The 13,252-nt window shown below is 33.1% G+C and overlaps 1 protein-coding gene across 1 annotated transcript in view; it reads right to left on the bottom strand.

Annotated features, from left to right (window-relative positions):
- The window catches only part of LOC126889868 (dynein axonemal heavy chain 8), a 424,246-nt gene that overhangs the window by 277,363 nt on the left and 133,631 nt on the right, over positions 1 to 13,252 (bottom strand). The window contains exons 18-22 of the mRNA XM_050658553.1: positions 11,177 to 11,357; positions 8,243 to 8,405; positions 7,672 to 7,846; positions 6,614 to 7,032; positions 417 to 528 (exon numbers count right to left, since the gene is read on the bottom strand). Of these exons, the coding sequence (XP_050514510.1) occupies positions 417 to 528; positions 6,614 to 7,032; positions 7,672 to 7,846; positions 8,243 to 8,405; positions 11,177 to 11,357 (1,050 nt within the window). The remainder of the gene's footprint in view (positions 1 to 416; positions 529 to 6,613; positions 7,033 to 7,671; positions 7,847 to 8,242; positions 8,406 to 11,176; positions 11,358 to 13,252) is intronic.

Raw genomic sequence — 13,252 nt, 5'->3', positions numbered from 1 at the left:
TTCAGAATGCTGGACTGCGCTCCCTGTTCTAAGTGAAAAATAAGATTGTTTTGCCTTCGCATTGCAACTGAATAAAAATGGTATACCTTTTTATTTTATGTTAAATTAGTATGTATTACTCCCATAGAGTAACTAGGTCCATTTTCCGTTAGAACTTTACCAAGCTGCAGACAGGGGTTGTGAATTGCCAATTTTTAGAATTCCCTCCCTTTGTCTTCACTGCAGCATCCATCTGGCTTGCATATTGTAGAAGTCTTGGAGGTGTCACCAGAGAAATGGACCAATAAGTTTTCAATTTAAAAATATTTTAGTAATATTTTCAATATTTTTCAATATTCTTAATGTTGCTATTAGGATTGAAAACTTTACCCCAAAACAAGTTGTGTTTATATATAAGAAGTTTGATTGTTACTCACTTTATTCGCCATCATCTCCAGCAACGGACATGTTTCATTAAAGTCATCTATTTTATTCTTCAACTCGATGTATGCTGGCCAATCTTTCATTCCCTTGGGGAGTTTTCGGCACCTTCAAAAAGATTTTGGTATTACAAAAATTGTTCAAATAAAAACATGGTTTATTTTTAATTTAGACACAAATATAGGGCTGACTTCCTCAAAGAATATAGTACGTCAGATCATTTGTTGAAAATGTAAACATTGATAGAGAAGGCAGATGAATACCAACTTTCCGTATTCCTTGTCTTCGTAGACTATTAAATTGCATTTGATGGTATCGAGATATGGGCCATAGAATAAGCTATCAGTTTTTGCAGAATAACATTACATTAACAGAGGAATTAGACAAGGAGACGTAATATTACCAAAACTTTTTAATACAGATCTGGAACACGTCTTAGAAACTACAAGTTGGTTTACCTATGGTATTAATGCTAACGGCAACAAGTTAAACCACCTCAGATTCGCTGACGACATCGTGATTATAGCGAGCACATTCGAAGAACTGCAAATTATGAGGATGTACTCGCAGACAGCTCCCAATATGTCGGCTTAAAAATTCGAATATGAAAAAACAAAAAAAAAAAGAACAAAAAAAAAACGATGAAAAACACAAATGACCGCAGATGTATAACTAAAAGTGGCAGCGAGATAGAGCAAGACAGAGCAATACCTTAATACCCAAGAAGCAGGGTGTTCAACCAGTGTATCCTTCCCATCATGATATATGGAATATGGATGTCAAACAAGTTTTTTAACCTTCGAATGACCAAGGGGTGTACATTTGGACCCCAGCGTAGGTTTTTCTTTAATAAATTCAAAAGTATTTTTAATTTTTAACTCATTATTTTTTTTATTTGACTTTGATATCATTCTAAATATCCTCATATTTTGAAATAAAAAAAAATCCCTATATTTTACGAATAAAAAATATATTCTGAAGTTGATGTTTAGTAAAATACTAAACATCAACAACCAATGAAATAATGAAATAATTATGTGGAATTCCAAGTAGTTTTACAATGCGCGTTATCAAAATCTATTTTTAGACTGTGGTGCTTGTTATGTACGAATCATGACATTCCTGTCTGCTACAGTTAGCCATTATTATTATTTTCTGGCGTATATTATTATAGTTTCTTAGTATTTTTTGTACATATAAGACATGGCGTGCAAATATCTTACTGAGGCTGAGTTACAGAAAATTGTTACTGCTAGCGATTTTTATGATGATATAGAAGATGAAATATTATCAGAAAACGAGAATGTATTGTTAGATGAAGATTTAAATGCTGAAAACATTCATCTCAGGTCATCTTTGACCTGCGGTCATTTTTTACCCCCGTTGGTCATCCGTGTAACAGAAAAAAGGTTGGTCATCGGAAGGCTAACCAAGGCCAATATGAATAAACTAGCCACAACAGAAAGAAATGGAAAGAGCAACGCTAGGTATTAGACTATCAGATCAAAAGAGGAATGACTGGTTAAGATCAAAAACAAAAGTCGAGGATATCACAACAAAATTTGTCAAACTCAACTAGAGCTTCGCAGGCCACACCGCTAGACAAAAAGGCCAACGTTGGAATGCTCAATATAGTGTTGGAGACCTTACGAATCTAGAAGACCAAGAGGAAGACCACAGATGAGATGGGTAGACGACCTAAAAAAAAATAGCCGGAACGAATTGGAGGTATGTTGCTCAGAACAGAAGTCCATGAAAGGAGTTGGGAGAGGCATATGTCTATAAATGGACGATACAGGGTGAGTCATGAGGAACTGTACATACTCCTACCTCGTATAGAGGCTCCTATGCAAAATAACAAATGATCATTAAAAAGTGTCTGCTCCCCTTGTTTAATAATATACAGGGCGAGTTTCGCATTTTGACAGAAATTTATATTCGTCATAATTTTTGAACGGTCAGATCGATGTGCCTCTTATTTTGGTCAATCGTTACACTATTACCACCTAATCAACTGATTTATTCAAACTAGAAAAAAAAGGTGCGGCTTTCAAAAATTAGTTCGTTTGTGTCTTAGAAAAAATTTCACCCTGTATACGTTTTTGAAAACTCTAATGTTAATTTTACAAATTAGACAAGTAGGCAATTAAAATGACATATTTATTTTTTCCCCACACAATTACTTAATTTTTTATAAAAAAATCAAATTTGACTGTGATTTAAAAATTTGGTAAATTGAACCATAGATTTAAAAAAAATTAACTTTTATTACAAAAATTAATTTTTTAAACAAATATTTGATTTATGTTACCACCTAATCAACTGATTTATTTAAACTAGAAAAAAATCAGGCGCGGCTTTAAAAAATTAGTTCGTTTGGTTCTTAGAAAAAATTTCACCCTGTATAGGCTTTTTGAAAACTCCAATATAAATTTTACAAATTAGACAAATAGGCAATTAAAATGACATATTTATTTTTTCCCCACACGATTACTTAGTTTTTTATTAAAAGATCAAATTTGTCAAAATCGCAATTTTACCATAAAAATAAAAAAAAATTAAACAACGTTTTTCTTAAAATTAAAAGTTTCACAATTTTTTTTCTATAGCACGTCTAGATCTAAAACTCCCCATGCACTCCTCTTTGGACTCTATAGTTTAACATAGACGTGATCAAACAGATAAATTTTAAATTTTTTCACTTAATTTTTGCGATTTAACTTTGCAATTCACGCAGCTGCACCTTTTATTTTTAAAAATTCATAACTTTTACGAGAAGAAGACTGAAAGTCTACAACAATAGGGAACTTGCATATATTTTTAAATATTAAAATGATATTAAAAAATATAAGTTAACATGATCATAAAACGCATGCATGCAAAAAAAAACAAATATTGTTAACCCATAGGCTTATTACGAGACATTGAAAAAGCTATAAAATTCAAATTTCTTCAGAGGCGCGTAAACGGGTCTGACGTCACGACCCACGTCTACCTGCTAGATTTCTATGAGTCGACAACAAAGCCGCTAGGATATTTCGAAATTATTTACAAATTCATTCACGTTTACTTAAAACTCTCATGTAGAAGTTGATTGTAAATAAAAGTTCAAAAAAAGGTTGTTTTGGGGATTGTATTAATTCCATTTTAATCATATTATTTAATTGGAAATTCCAAGGTATTTGTGTTCTTGTATAGTTCCATAATGAGTATATTAATTTCAAATTGAAATTGATCATTTTGAGTGCTACTTTATAAAGTAGTGTTTTTAAATGTATAATATGACTGACTAGGGTTTTTCAAAAAGTTAATCTGACAATCTACAGTAGTTGATTTCTTCATGGTGGCAAATTTTATAAAAAGCAGTGAAAGTTATTCTATTGGAGAAATGCGAGGAAGCAAATAAGTAGGTACCTATTATAAGTATTATTAATAAACACGTTTAAATTGTTTATAACAATAGTTTTTAGTAACTCTGACTTTTATTACTAAAAGTTTTGTTTATTTTTAAGTTATTTTTATTTTCTTTCTTCTTTGTTATGAATTTAAAATATTTATAAATTATAGGTTTTAGTTTTGTTTATTACAAAATATTACGATCAAAAGTACATATATTTGGAACATTTAATAACCAATAGACAACCAAATAACCATAACCAATGTTACAATGTACAATGCAAAAGTACAGTTGCAAATAATGTTTCTATTTGAAAAAAAAAGTGTTGATTTTGCGTACCAGATACACACTTTAAAAATAATTCAAAATTTACTTATATTTGGACAGAATAGGACGCAGATCTTATCGACAGTTTGATTAGTAGGTATAGCACAAGACTTTTGGGGTGTAAATATTTTCCCGCATCTATTTGGATCCAATAAATTTGATAAAATAAAGTTTCATCCATAAAATATTTTTTATTTCTTTATGTGAGAATGAAATTCATATTTCAAACTAAATAATAAAACATTTTTTCTTTTTCTTTTTATAAGTAGTTTTTTAGTAGTATCTATGTACTTACATTTTTTAAGAAATATTTTATTAATGTAGGTATTTAATTTTGTTCAAACTTTATAATATAATTTGGCATTTGAGATACCTATGTTGTAAAATAAAAATGTATTTTCCTAAACTAAAAATAATATAATGAATGCGTGAACATCTTTACAAGATATTATCTCCAGAGTGCACGTCTGGCACTAGGCAGTAGCCAAACGAGAACAGTGGTAAATATCATGGTTGGTGACGTCAGACCCAAGCGCGCGCTTTTAAAGTTGTTTGAAACGGTAATTTCGGGCGCGGAAATATAATCAGTTGTTGTACGTACACTATTAATTGTTAAGACGTAATATTTTGAATTTATCACTTTTAAACATAAATTAACAATTTTATGCAAAAATATTTTTATGTGCAATTTCCCTATTGTCATAGTCTTCACAATGGTAAGATATATGTGCTGTAAAAATTTCAGAAAAAAAAAATTAAAATGGAACGTTGTAGCGAGTTAAACCGTGATTTCATCTTTTTTTTTCTTTTTTTTTTTTCTTTTTTTTTTCATTTTTAGGTTAAAATTCCGATTTTGACAAATGTGATCTTTTTAATAAAAAATTAAGTAATCGTGTGGGGAAAAAAAATAAATTTACCATTTTAATTACCTATTTCTCTAATTTGTAAAATTCATATTAGAGTTTTCAAAAAGCGTATACAGGGTGAAATTTTTTTTAAGACCAAACCGTAATAATTTTTTAAATCCGGGCCTAATTTTTTTCTAGTTTAAATAAATCAGTTGATTGGGTGGTAACATAAATTAAAGATTTGTTCAAAAAAAAATTAATTTTTGTAATAAAAGTAATTTTTTTTTAAATCTATGGTTCACGTTACCAAACTTTTAATAATTATTCATAGTCAAATTTGATTTTTTTTATAAAAAATTAAGTAATCATGTGGGGAAAAGAATAAATATGCCATTTTAATTGACTATTTGTCTAATTTGTAAAATTCATATTAGAGTTTTCGAAAAGCGTATACAGGGTGAAATTTTTTCTAATGCCCAAACGACCTAATTTTTTAAAACCGAACCTGATTTTTTTCTAGTTTGAATAAATCAGTTGATTAGGTGGTAATAGTGCAACGATTGACAAGAATAAGAGACAGATCGATCTGACCGATCTAAAATTATGACGAATATAAATTTCTGCCAAATTGCGAAACTCGCCCTGTATATTATTAAACAAGGGGAGCAGACACTTTTTAATAATCATTTGTTATTTCCCATAGGAGCCTATTATGTAAATAATACCAAACTTGAGCAAGTTGATAAAATCGTGTACCTTGGACAGCAACTAAATTGTAACGCAGAAAGTCACTGCGAAATTAGATCTAGGATAGAGCAGGCTAGAGCCGCTTTTAGAAGGATGTCCAAGGTGTTATGTAACAGAGACCTAAAATTGGCATTGAGAATCCGCCTACTTCGCTGCTATGTGTTCTCGGTCTTACTTTATGGTGTCGAGTCCTGGACTGTAAATAAAATCGATCTAAATCGCCTTGAGGCTTTCGAAATGTGGTGCTAGAGAAGAATTTTAAAAGTTTCCTGGGTGGAGAAGATTCGAAACTCCACAATACTAGAACGTCTCAGCAAGACTACTGAGATCATAAAAAGCATCAAGCAGAAAAAGCTGGAGTACTTCGGACATGTAATGAGAGGTCCCAAATATAGGTTGCTACAAAATATTATTCAAGGAAAAATAGCAGGCAAACGCAGTCCAGGACGAAGAAGAACCTCATGGTTGAAGAACTTGCGAGATTGGTATGGTGTTGATCTAAGCATGCTATTCAGGGTGGCAGTGAATAAAATTAAGATAGCTATGATGGTAACCAACGTGCTGAAAGGAAATGGTACATGAAGAAGAAGAAGATAGGAGCCTCTATACGAGGTAGGAGTATGTACAGTTCCTCATGACTCACCCTGTATAAGGCTTATAAGAAGAAGACCAAAAACCTTCAACAATTGTAAATTTAAATTTATTTTTTATTTGTTTAATAATAATAATCGGGTCTCTACGAGGGAAGTAGTAGACCCCGAAACTGGACGAAATTAGACGAATTGGAAACTGGACGTAAGTCTTTTCTTTTCTATTTATACCTATTAAAAATAGACTCACATTTACAAACAATTTAGCATTTAGCAAGTATTACCTATTTTGAAAATCTTGTAATTCAGCAAAAATTACTTCGATGTCTACATCACTCCAAGGAATATCAAAGTACCCATCAATACTATGATTAACCGCCAAATATAATCCGTACAACTTATTGAGTAAGTTAAATTCCTTCTTCCTCTTATGAAGAATCGGGTAATCGTTAACTTCTAATCCGAAAAGCCTCTCGCCACTGCTGTACATTTCGAATTTCCTCCATAGTTCATCGAAGCGATCCTGGAAGGCTAACACTCGATCACTGGCCTCCCTAGCCGCCAATCCTGGTATCATTGGACCTCTCTCTTCGAAATCGATATCAAATTGTTCGACTTCGACTCTAAATTTGGCAACACCGGCGGTCAGTTCTTCTAATAATGGCCCTTGGACGTTACAGATGTCTTCTTGGACTGTTTTGGACTAAAAGGGACAAATTAGTGTGAAAAATTATTAACCCGGCACCTGCCACGTGGGGTGCTACCAGCACCCCATAACACATTTTTATCAAATATTTGGTATTTCAAGTTTGGTAACCGAGCTGTGCGTCATAGTAGCTTTCTATAATATTATATAGCATATATTTGTTAGTGTTTGAAGTGGTTATTTAGTGTCATTCTGAACTTATAGCTCTAAAGTCGAATTGGGGTGTCATTATCTGGCACTTTAACTTTTAAATTTTTTTTGTATTTTTGATAAACAGGTCAAATTTACATTTTTTATTGAAATAACTGATTTAAATTATTAATATAGACTCTATACTCACTAAACCTTAATTTTTTTAGATATTTTACTTGACTTCATTTATTATGGCTTGGTACTTGCTAATTTGCTTATAACACCTTTTTCATTTTATTTTTTAACTTGTATAACATATTAGTGGCTAATAAGTTAATAAAACATGTTTATTTATATTCTTGTGGTACTCAACATATTATTTTGTTTTTTAAACAAGTAGATCACAGAAAATTTTTAAGGGGTGCTGTGAGCTCCCCACGTGGCAGTTGGCGCCTTGCAAAGCCACGTGGCAGGTGCCGGGTTAATAAAAAAATAATGACTTACATGGTTGATCATATTTTGAAAATTAAATCTCAAAGATTCAACTCGCTCTGTATCCTCCTTAGATACATATATGTGAAATCTGTTAAATGTAGCGAATGCTTCTTCGATAAGTCCTAGATCCATATCCATTTCGATAAAGTTCTGTCGTATCACTTCGAGACAGGCCATAGCAATTCTGAAAAGGAGATGGATGCAATTAAAATAAAAAAAAATAAATTAATAAGTAAATAAATAAATGAATAAATAAATAAATAAATAAATAAATAAATAAATAAATAAATAAATAAATAAATAAATAAATAAATAAATAAATAAATAAATAAATAAATAAATAAATAAATAAATAAATAAATAAATAAATAAATAAATAAATAAATAAATAAATAAATAAATAAATAAACAAATAAATAAATAAATAAATAAATCAATAAATTGTTTAGTATATTTGGAGGTTGTGTTTAAGGACGTCGGAAAGAAATGGCAAAATTAAAACGTCATCAGATTACAAATATGTAAGTTTAAAAAACCCTGGACTATACATTATATAAAATAAAATATCATTTAGTTTTACCTGCAATCATCTAAATCATTAATGGGTTTATTTAATATTTTTTCTTGGGCTTTAATAAAGTCAACCATTGCATTTAACTTCTCTCTGTAATTGTCACATAACTTTTTGCCCAGGGTATGCTTCCATGCTTCGGATTCAACCAGGAGAGCCATTTTGTATTGATCTGAAGAAATCAAAATATGTATAGGTATTAATAAATTAAACAATAAATAAATTAAACAATTATATATTGAAATTATCTCCGATAATCCTAAATAAATATTTTTCCACCTAAATTTACCGAAAGTATACTTTTCCTGACCTGATTGTAGGGAGCAAAGTCGTACGTTTCCTCCCTATGGAGAAAAAATAAAAGTGACGTCATGGTATGTCAGTGATGAAATAACTTATTGACGCCCTATACAATATTCTATTATCTATTACGTGAGTATCTATACATTTTAACGTTTATTTATAGAGCACCCTGTATTTTGCAGAATGGTAAAAACAGTAAATTGTTATTTTGGTTAACAATATTTTTACATTAATAATTTGACTTACATTTGACAGTTGACAGCTATACTGTACCTACTTGTTAGTTTTAGTGCTCTAATAAATGTTGTCAGTTAGTTACAAAAATAAATTATTTAAAAATTAAAAAATTACTTGATATTTGAAGAAGGTGGAAAAATCATATATGTATAACATGGGAGTAAAGTGTACTTCAGTAAAGTACTAGCTTACTATAAAGAAGAGCTTACTAGTAAACTTCATTCTCGGGAGGAAAAGTAGCACTTTCCTCCCTTGTTATACAAATAGCTATTTCCACATAGTAGATAGGTATAGTAGGAAAAATGAAAGATTACCCATGGACGAACATATAAAACACGCTGAATTTTTCTGTCACCGTGTCACAAAAAAAAATTGGCTAGCGCAAGTACATGTAATAATTATTATACAGTATGGTGCTAATGAAAGGAATAAATTCGTTATTTCGTAAACCGGCGACTTTAAGGAAAAATTTCAAAACAGGCCGATTTTTATTTTTTAAATCTGATATTTTGGCATATATGTCATACTAGTAACGTCATCCATCTGGGCGTGATGACGTAAATATAGTCTTAAAGTTTGGTGCGTTCCTCCCCACTCATCCTTTATATTATATTACCCAGAGGGCGCCACATACGTCTTTCGGCGCTCATGTAATACGTTCAATTTTTTTATCCCCCAGTCTACATAATTTTCAGATTGAAATATAATTAAGTCATGAGATAATAGACCGTTTTCAAATCTTTACGAATGCACTGTATATAAATGTTATATAAACCATTTTAAATATTTTCTTTGATTTATATCTTCTTCTTCTTCTTAAGGTGCCTATCCGTTCCGGATGTTGGCGACCAGCATGGCTATCCTAACTTTGCTTGCTGCTATTCTGAATAGTCCGGTTGTCGATGTATTAAACCACTTTCTCAGGTTTTGAAGCCAAGATATTCTTCTTCTCCCTGGTCCTCTCTTTCCAAATACCTTGCCTTGAAGAATGAGTTGCAACAAGCCATATCTCTGTTCATTCCTCATAACATGGCCAAGATATTCTAGTTTGCGCTCTTTGATTATGTTAATAATCTCGCATTCCTTGCCTATTCTACGTAGAACCTCAATATTAGTCACACGATCCACCCACGAAATTCTCAAAATGCGCCTGTAACACCACATCTCAAATGCCTCGAGTTTTCTCAAAGAAGCCTCGGAAAGTGTCCAGGCCTCTACTCCGTATAATAACGTAGAAAATACATAGCATCTGATGATAGAGATTTTGGTAGCAAGAGGTAAATCGTGGCTTCTGAAAAGAGACTTCATCATTATGAACGCTGATCTCGCTTTTCCTATGCGTTGTTTTATTTCACTTGAGTGGTCCCACTGGCTGTTTATGTTGGTACCAAGGTATGCGTAGCTGTCGACCCTGTCAATTAGTTGTTGGTTAACCAAAAGCTGTGTATTTAATATTTCGCGCTTACTGACTACCATATACTTTGTTTTTTTCGTATTGAGATCAAGTCCGTATTCTCTACTTATATCTGATATGCGCGACATTATTCTTTGCAAACCATCTAGACTGTCTGCAAAAACTACAGCGTCGTCGGCATATCTAATGTTGTTCAGACGCACTCCGTTGACTAATACGCCTTCCTGTAGTTCTCCCAGCGCTTGCTCGAAGATACATTCAGAGTATATATTAAACAGCACCGGGGACAGGATGCATCCTTGCCTCACTCCTCTATCTATGGAGACTGCCTCTGTTAATTGGTCTTCCACTTTAATATTGGCAGTTTGGTTGTAATACAAATTATATATGATTCTCAAGTCTCTATCATCTACTCCCGCTTCTTTCAAGATGTTTATGAGTTTATCATGTTTTACTCTATCAAACGCCTTTTTGTAGTCGATAAAACAAATATACACTTCACAGTCAACATCCCTGCATCTTTGCATAAGCACTTGGACAGCGAATAGAGCCTCTCGGGTGCCTAAGGCATCGCGGAATCCAAACTGCGTCCATGATATCTGTTGTTCGCATTTTTTATATATTCTGCCATGTATCACCTTCAGAAACGTTTTGAGTAAGTGGCTCATTAGGCTAATTGTTCTGTAGTCTTCACTCTATAGTCTATAATTTTATATTGGGTCCTATAAATAATGAAAACTTTTTATTAAAAAAAGTTCTTTTTTATAAAAGTGTAATAATTATTTATTGTCCTGAGGAATGTGGATTTTTTTCCCGATGAATTGTTGGTAAAATAACAGAGTTCAAATAAATTTACTATACAGGGGCTAAAGCGTCCCCCTGTGGACTGAGCCAGGGAGCTGAAACGATTAGTGCCGTGGTAATTTTACTATGTATTGGTCTAACTACATCGTGTTTTGAATTATATCATTATATATATTTGTACCTACCCATTAAAACTTGTAAGGCACCTATGTCGTGCTTTTCAGGAAGCTGTTTAATAGCATCCGCTCTGGCATCGTATTCCTTGAATTTTTCGGAAATCTCAACAATAAGTGGATTTTCATTACAATATTCTTGTATCTGCTGATCTCTATCTTCTGCCCATAAATACTTATACTCCAAATATTTCTAGAAATAAGAGAAGTAATTACATGTACGTGGATGCTCCGATAAGTACTTAGCCTCCCGCCAAAGGGCGCCACTATTGCAAGGGAAATCTACTATCGTATATGTAATACATTCTTGTAGACGGGCTATGTCGAAATCTCACCCGAATCACACTCGTAGTTTTGTTTTGACTGTGTATGAAAGCGGGCGTGTCTGTAAATTTTAGAAAAATGAAAATAGAGCAATATCTGCCTGTAGTTCGATTCTTGAAGGGAAACAACACAGTGAAATCCGAGAGCGCTTGAATTCTGTATACGGTGACTCTTCTACTCCGAGGAGGACCGACGAAAATTGGTCTATCGAATTTCAATGTGATCTCATGTCGGATTTTATAAGTCACGCAGAGTGCTACAGGCCACATAATGAGGGGGACAAGTAGTACTTCCTGCTAAAGCTCATAATCCAAGGAAAAATCTCGGGAAAGAGAAATGTGGGACGTAGGAAGATTTCCTGATTGAGAAATTTAAGGGAGTGGTACGGGTGCAGTTCAATACAATTGTTCAGAGCTGCAGCCAACAGAGTTAAGATTGCTGTGATGGTAGCCAACCTCCGATAGGAGACGGTACTGCAAGAAGAAGAAGACCAGGTGCCTCGAAAACGGATACCACGAAGAATAACCTGAAAAAAATTCACGATGGCCTATTGGCAAACCATCGACTGAAGGTTCGTGAAATAGCTGCGACAGTAGTTATCTCAAAACGTCGCATAGGTCATATCCTACATGAAATTTTGCGCATTAGGGTACAAACATGCCGAAGGTACATGGATGAGCGCGGTGTAGGTCTCGATTGCGGTCGAGGTTTACATCGACGACGGGCAGAACATACCGAAGATACCTTCCTTTCAGTGTTCTTTGCGGTTTCTGAGATAACTCGGTATGCTATTGCGCATGGTAACGCTGTCTCTCTCGCTGTTCGTTTGTGCCCATAGGGTACGAACATGCCGAAGATACATACGCGGAGTAGGTCGCGATTGCGGTCGCTACATTGATGTCAAAACAAACCTTCATTTGCTCAAAAGAGCAAAACGGTCATAGAGCTTTACTATGCTGCATTATTGGGTGGATTCTATGCCGACTTGCAGATAAAACAACCCCAATTTGGGACGAAAAAGTGCTCTACCATCATAACGACGGACCGGCTCACACCTCCGCCATCGCTATGGCCAGACTGGCCGATTTGGGCTACGAACTGTTGTCTCATCTACCATATTCTCCAAATTTGGTCCTATACGACTTCTTTTTGCTTCCAAACTTAAAAAATTCACTCGTTGGGTATAGTCCTGTCGCGAGGGGGGTATAACGACCTCCATAATTCAGATGGACTTACCCAAGTTTTTTTATGTATTTTGACCCGTAGAATATCTACGAATTTTTTGGGTAACAGTTGATCCGGATGTCGATAAGATTGTTATAAACAAAGAACTTGAGGAATTACATAACAGCGATTTCTCGCAAAACAAAACAATTTTGTATTTTTTGGGTGATTATAAGCAAAAAATATTCTTACAAGTTTTTTTGTAGAATGCATAGTTTTCGAGCTAAAATTGCCAAAATCGAAAAATTTCAATTTTTGAACCCGAATAACTTTTGATTAAAAAATAAAGTAGCAATTCTGCTTACTGCAATTGAAAGTTCAAGTCAAATTCTATCGGTTTTAATTATTTGCATTGATAAAAATTAATTTTTTTAATGTTAAACAAAGCTATAAACACATAGTGTTTCCCGTGCCCAATGCATGCGTTTTAATGTACGTAATCTACGTAGAAATTGTCTGTATGCGCGCCTACTCGTTCGATTTTAAATTAGAAATGCATTGAAAGGCACTAAAAGTTTATAGCTTTGTTTAACAATAAAA

This window comes from Diabrotica virgifera, chromosome 8 (assembly GCF_917563875.1).
Source record: "Diabrotica virgifera virgifera chromosome 8, PGI_DIABVI_V3a".
In the NCBI taxonomy this organism is placed as follows: domain Eukaryota; kingdom Metazoa; phylum Arthropoda; class Insecta; order Coleoptera; family Chrysomelidae; genus Diabrotica; species Diabrotica virgifera.
This window is presented reverse-complemented; position numbering and strand designations above follow the sequence as displayed.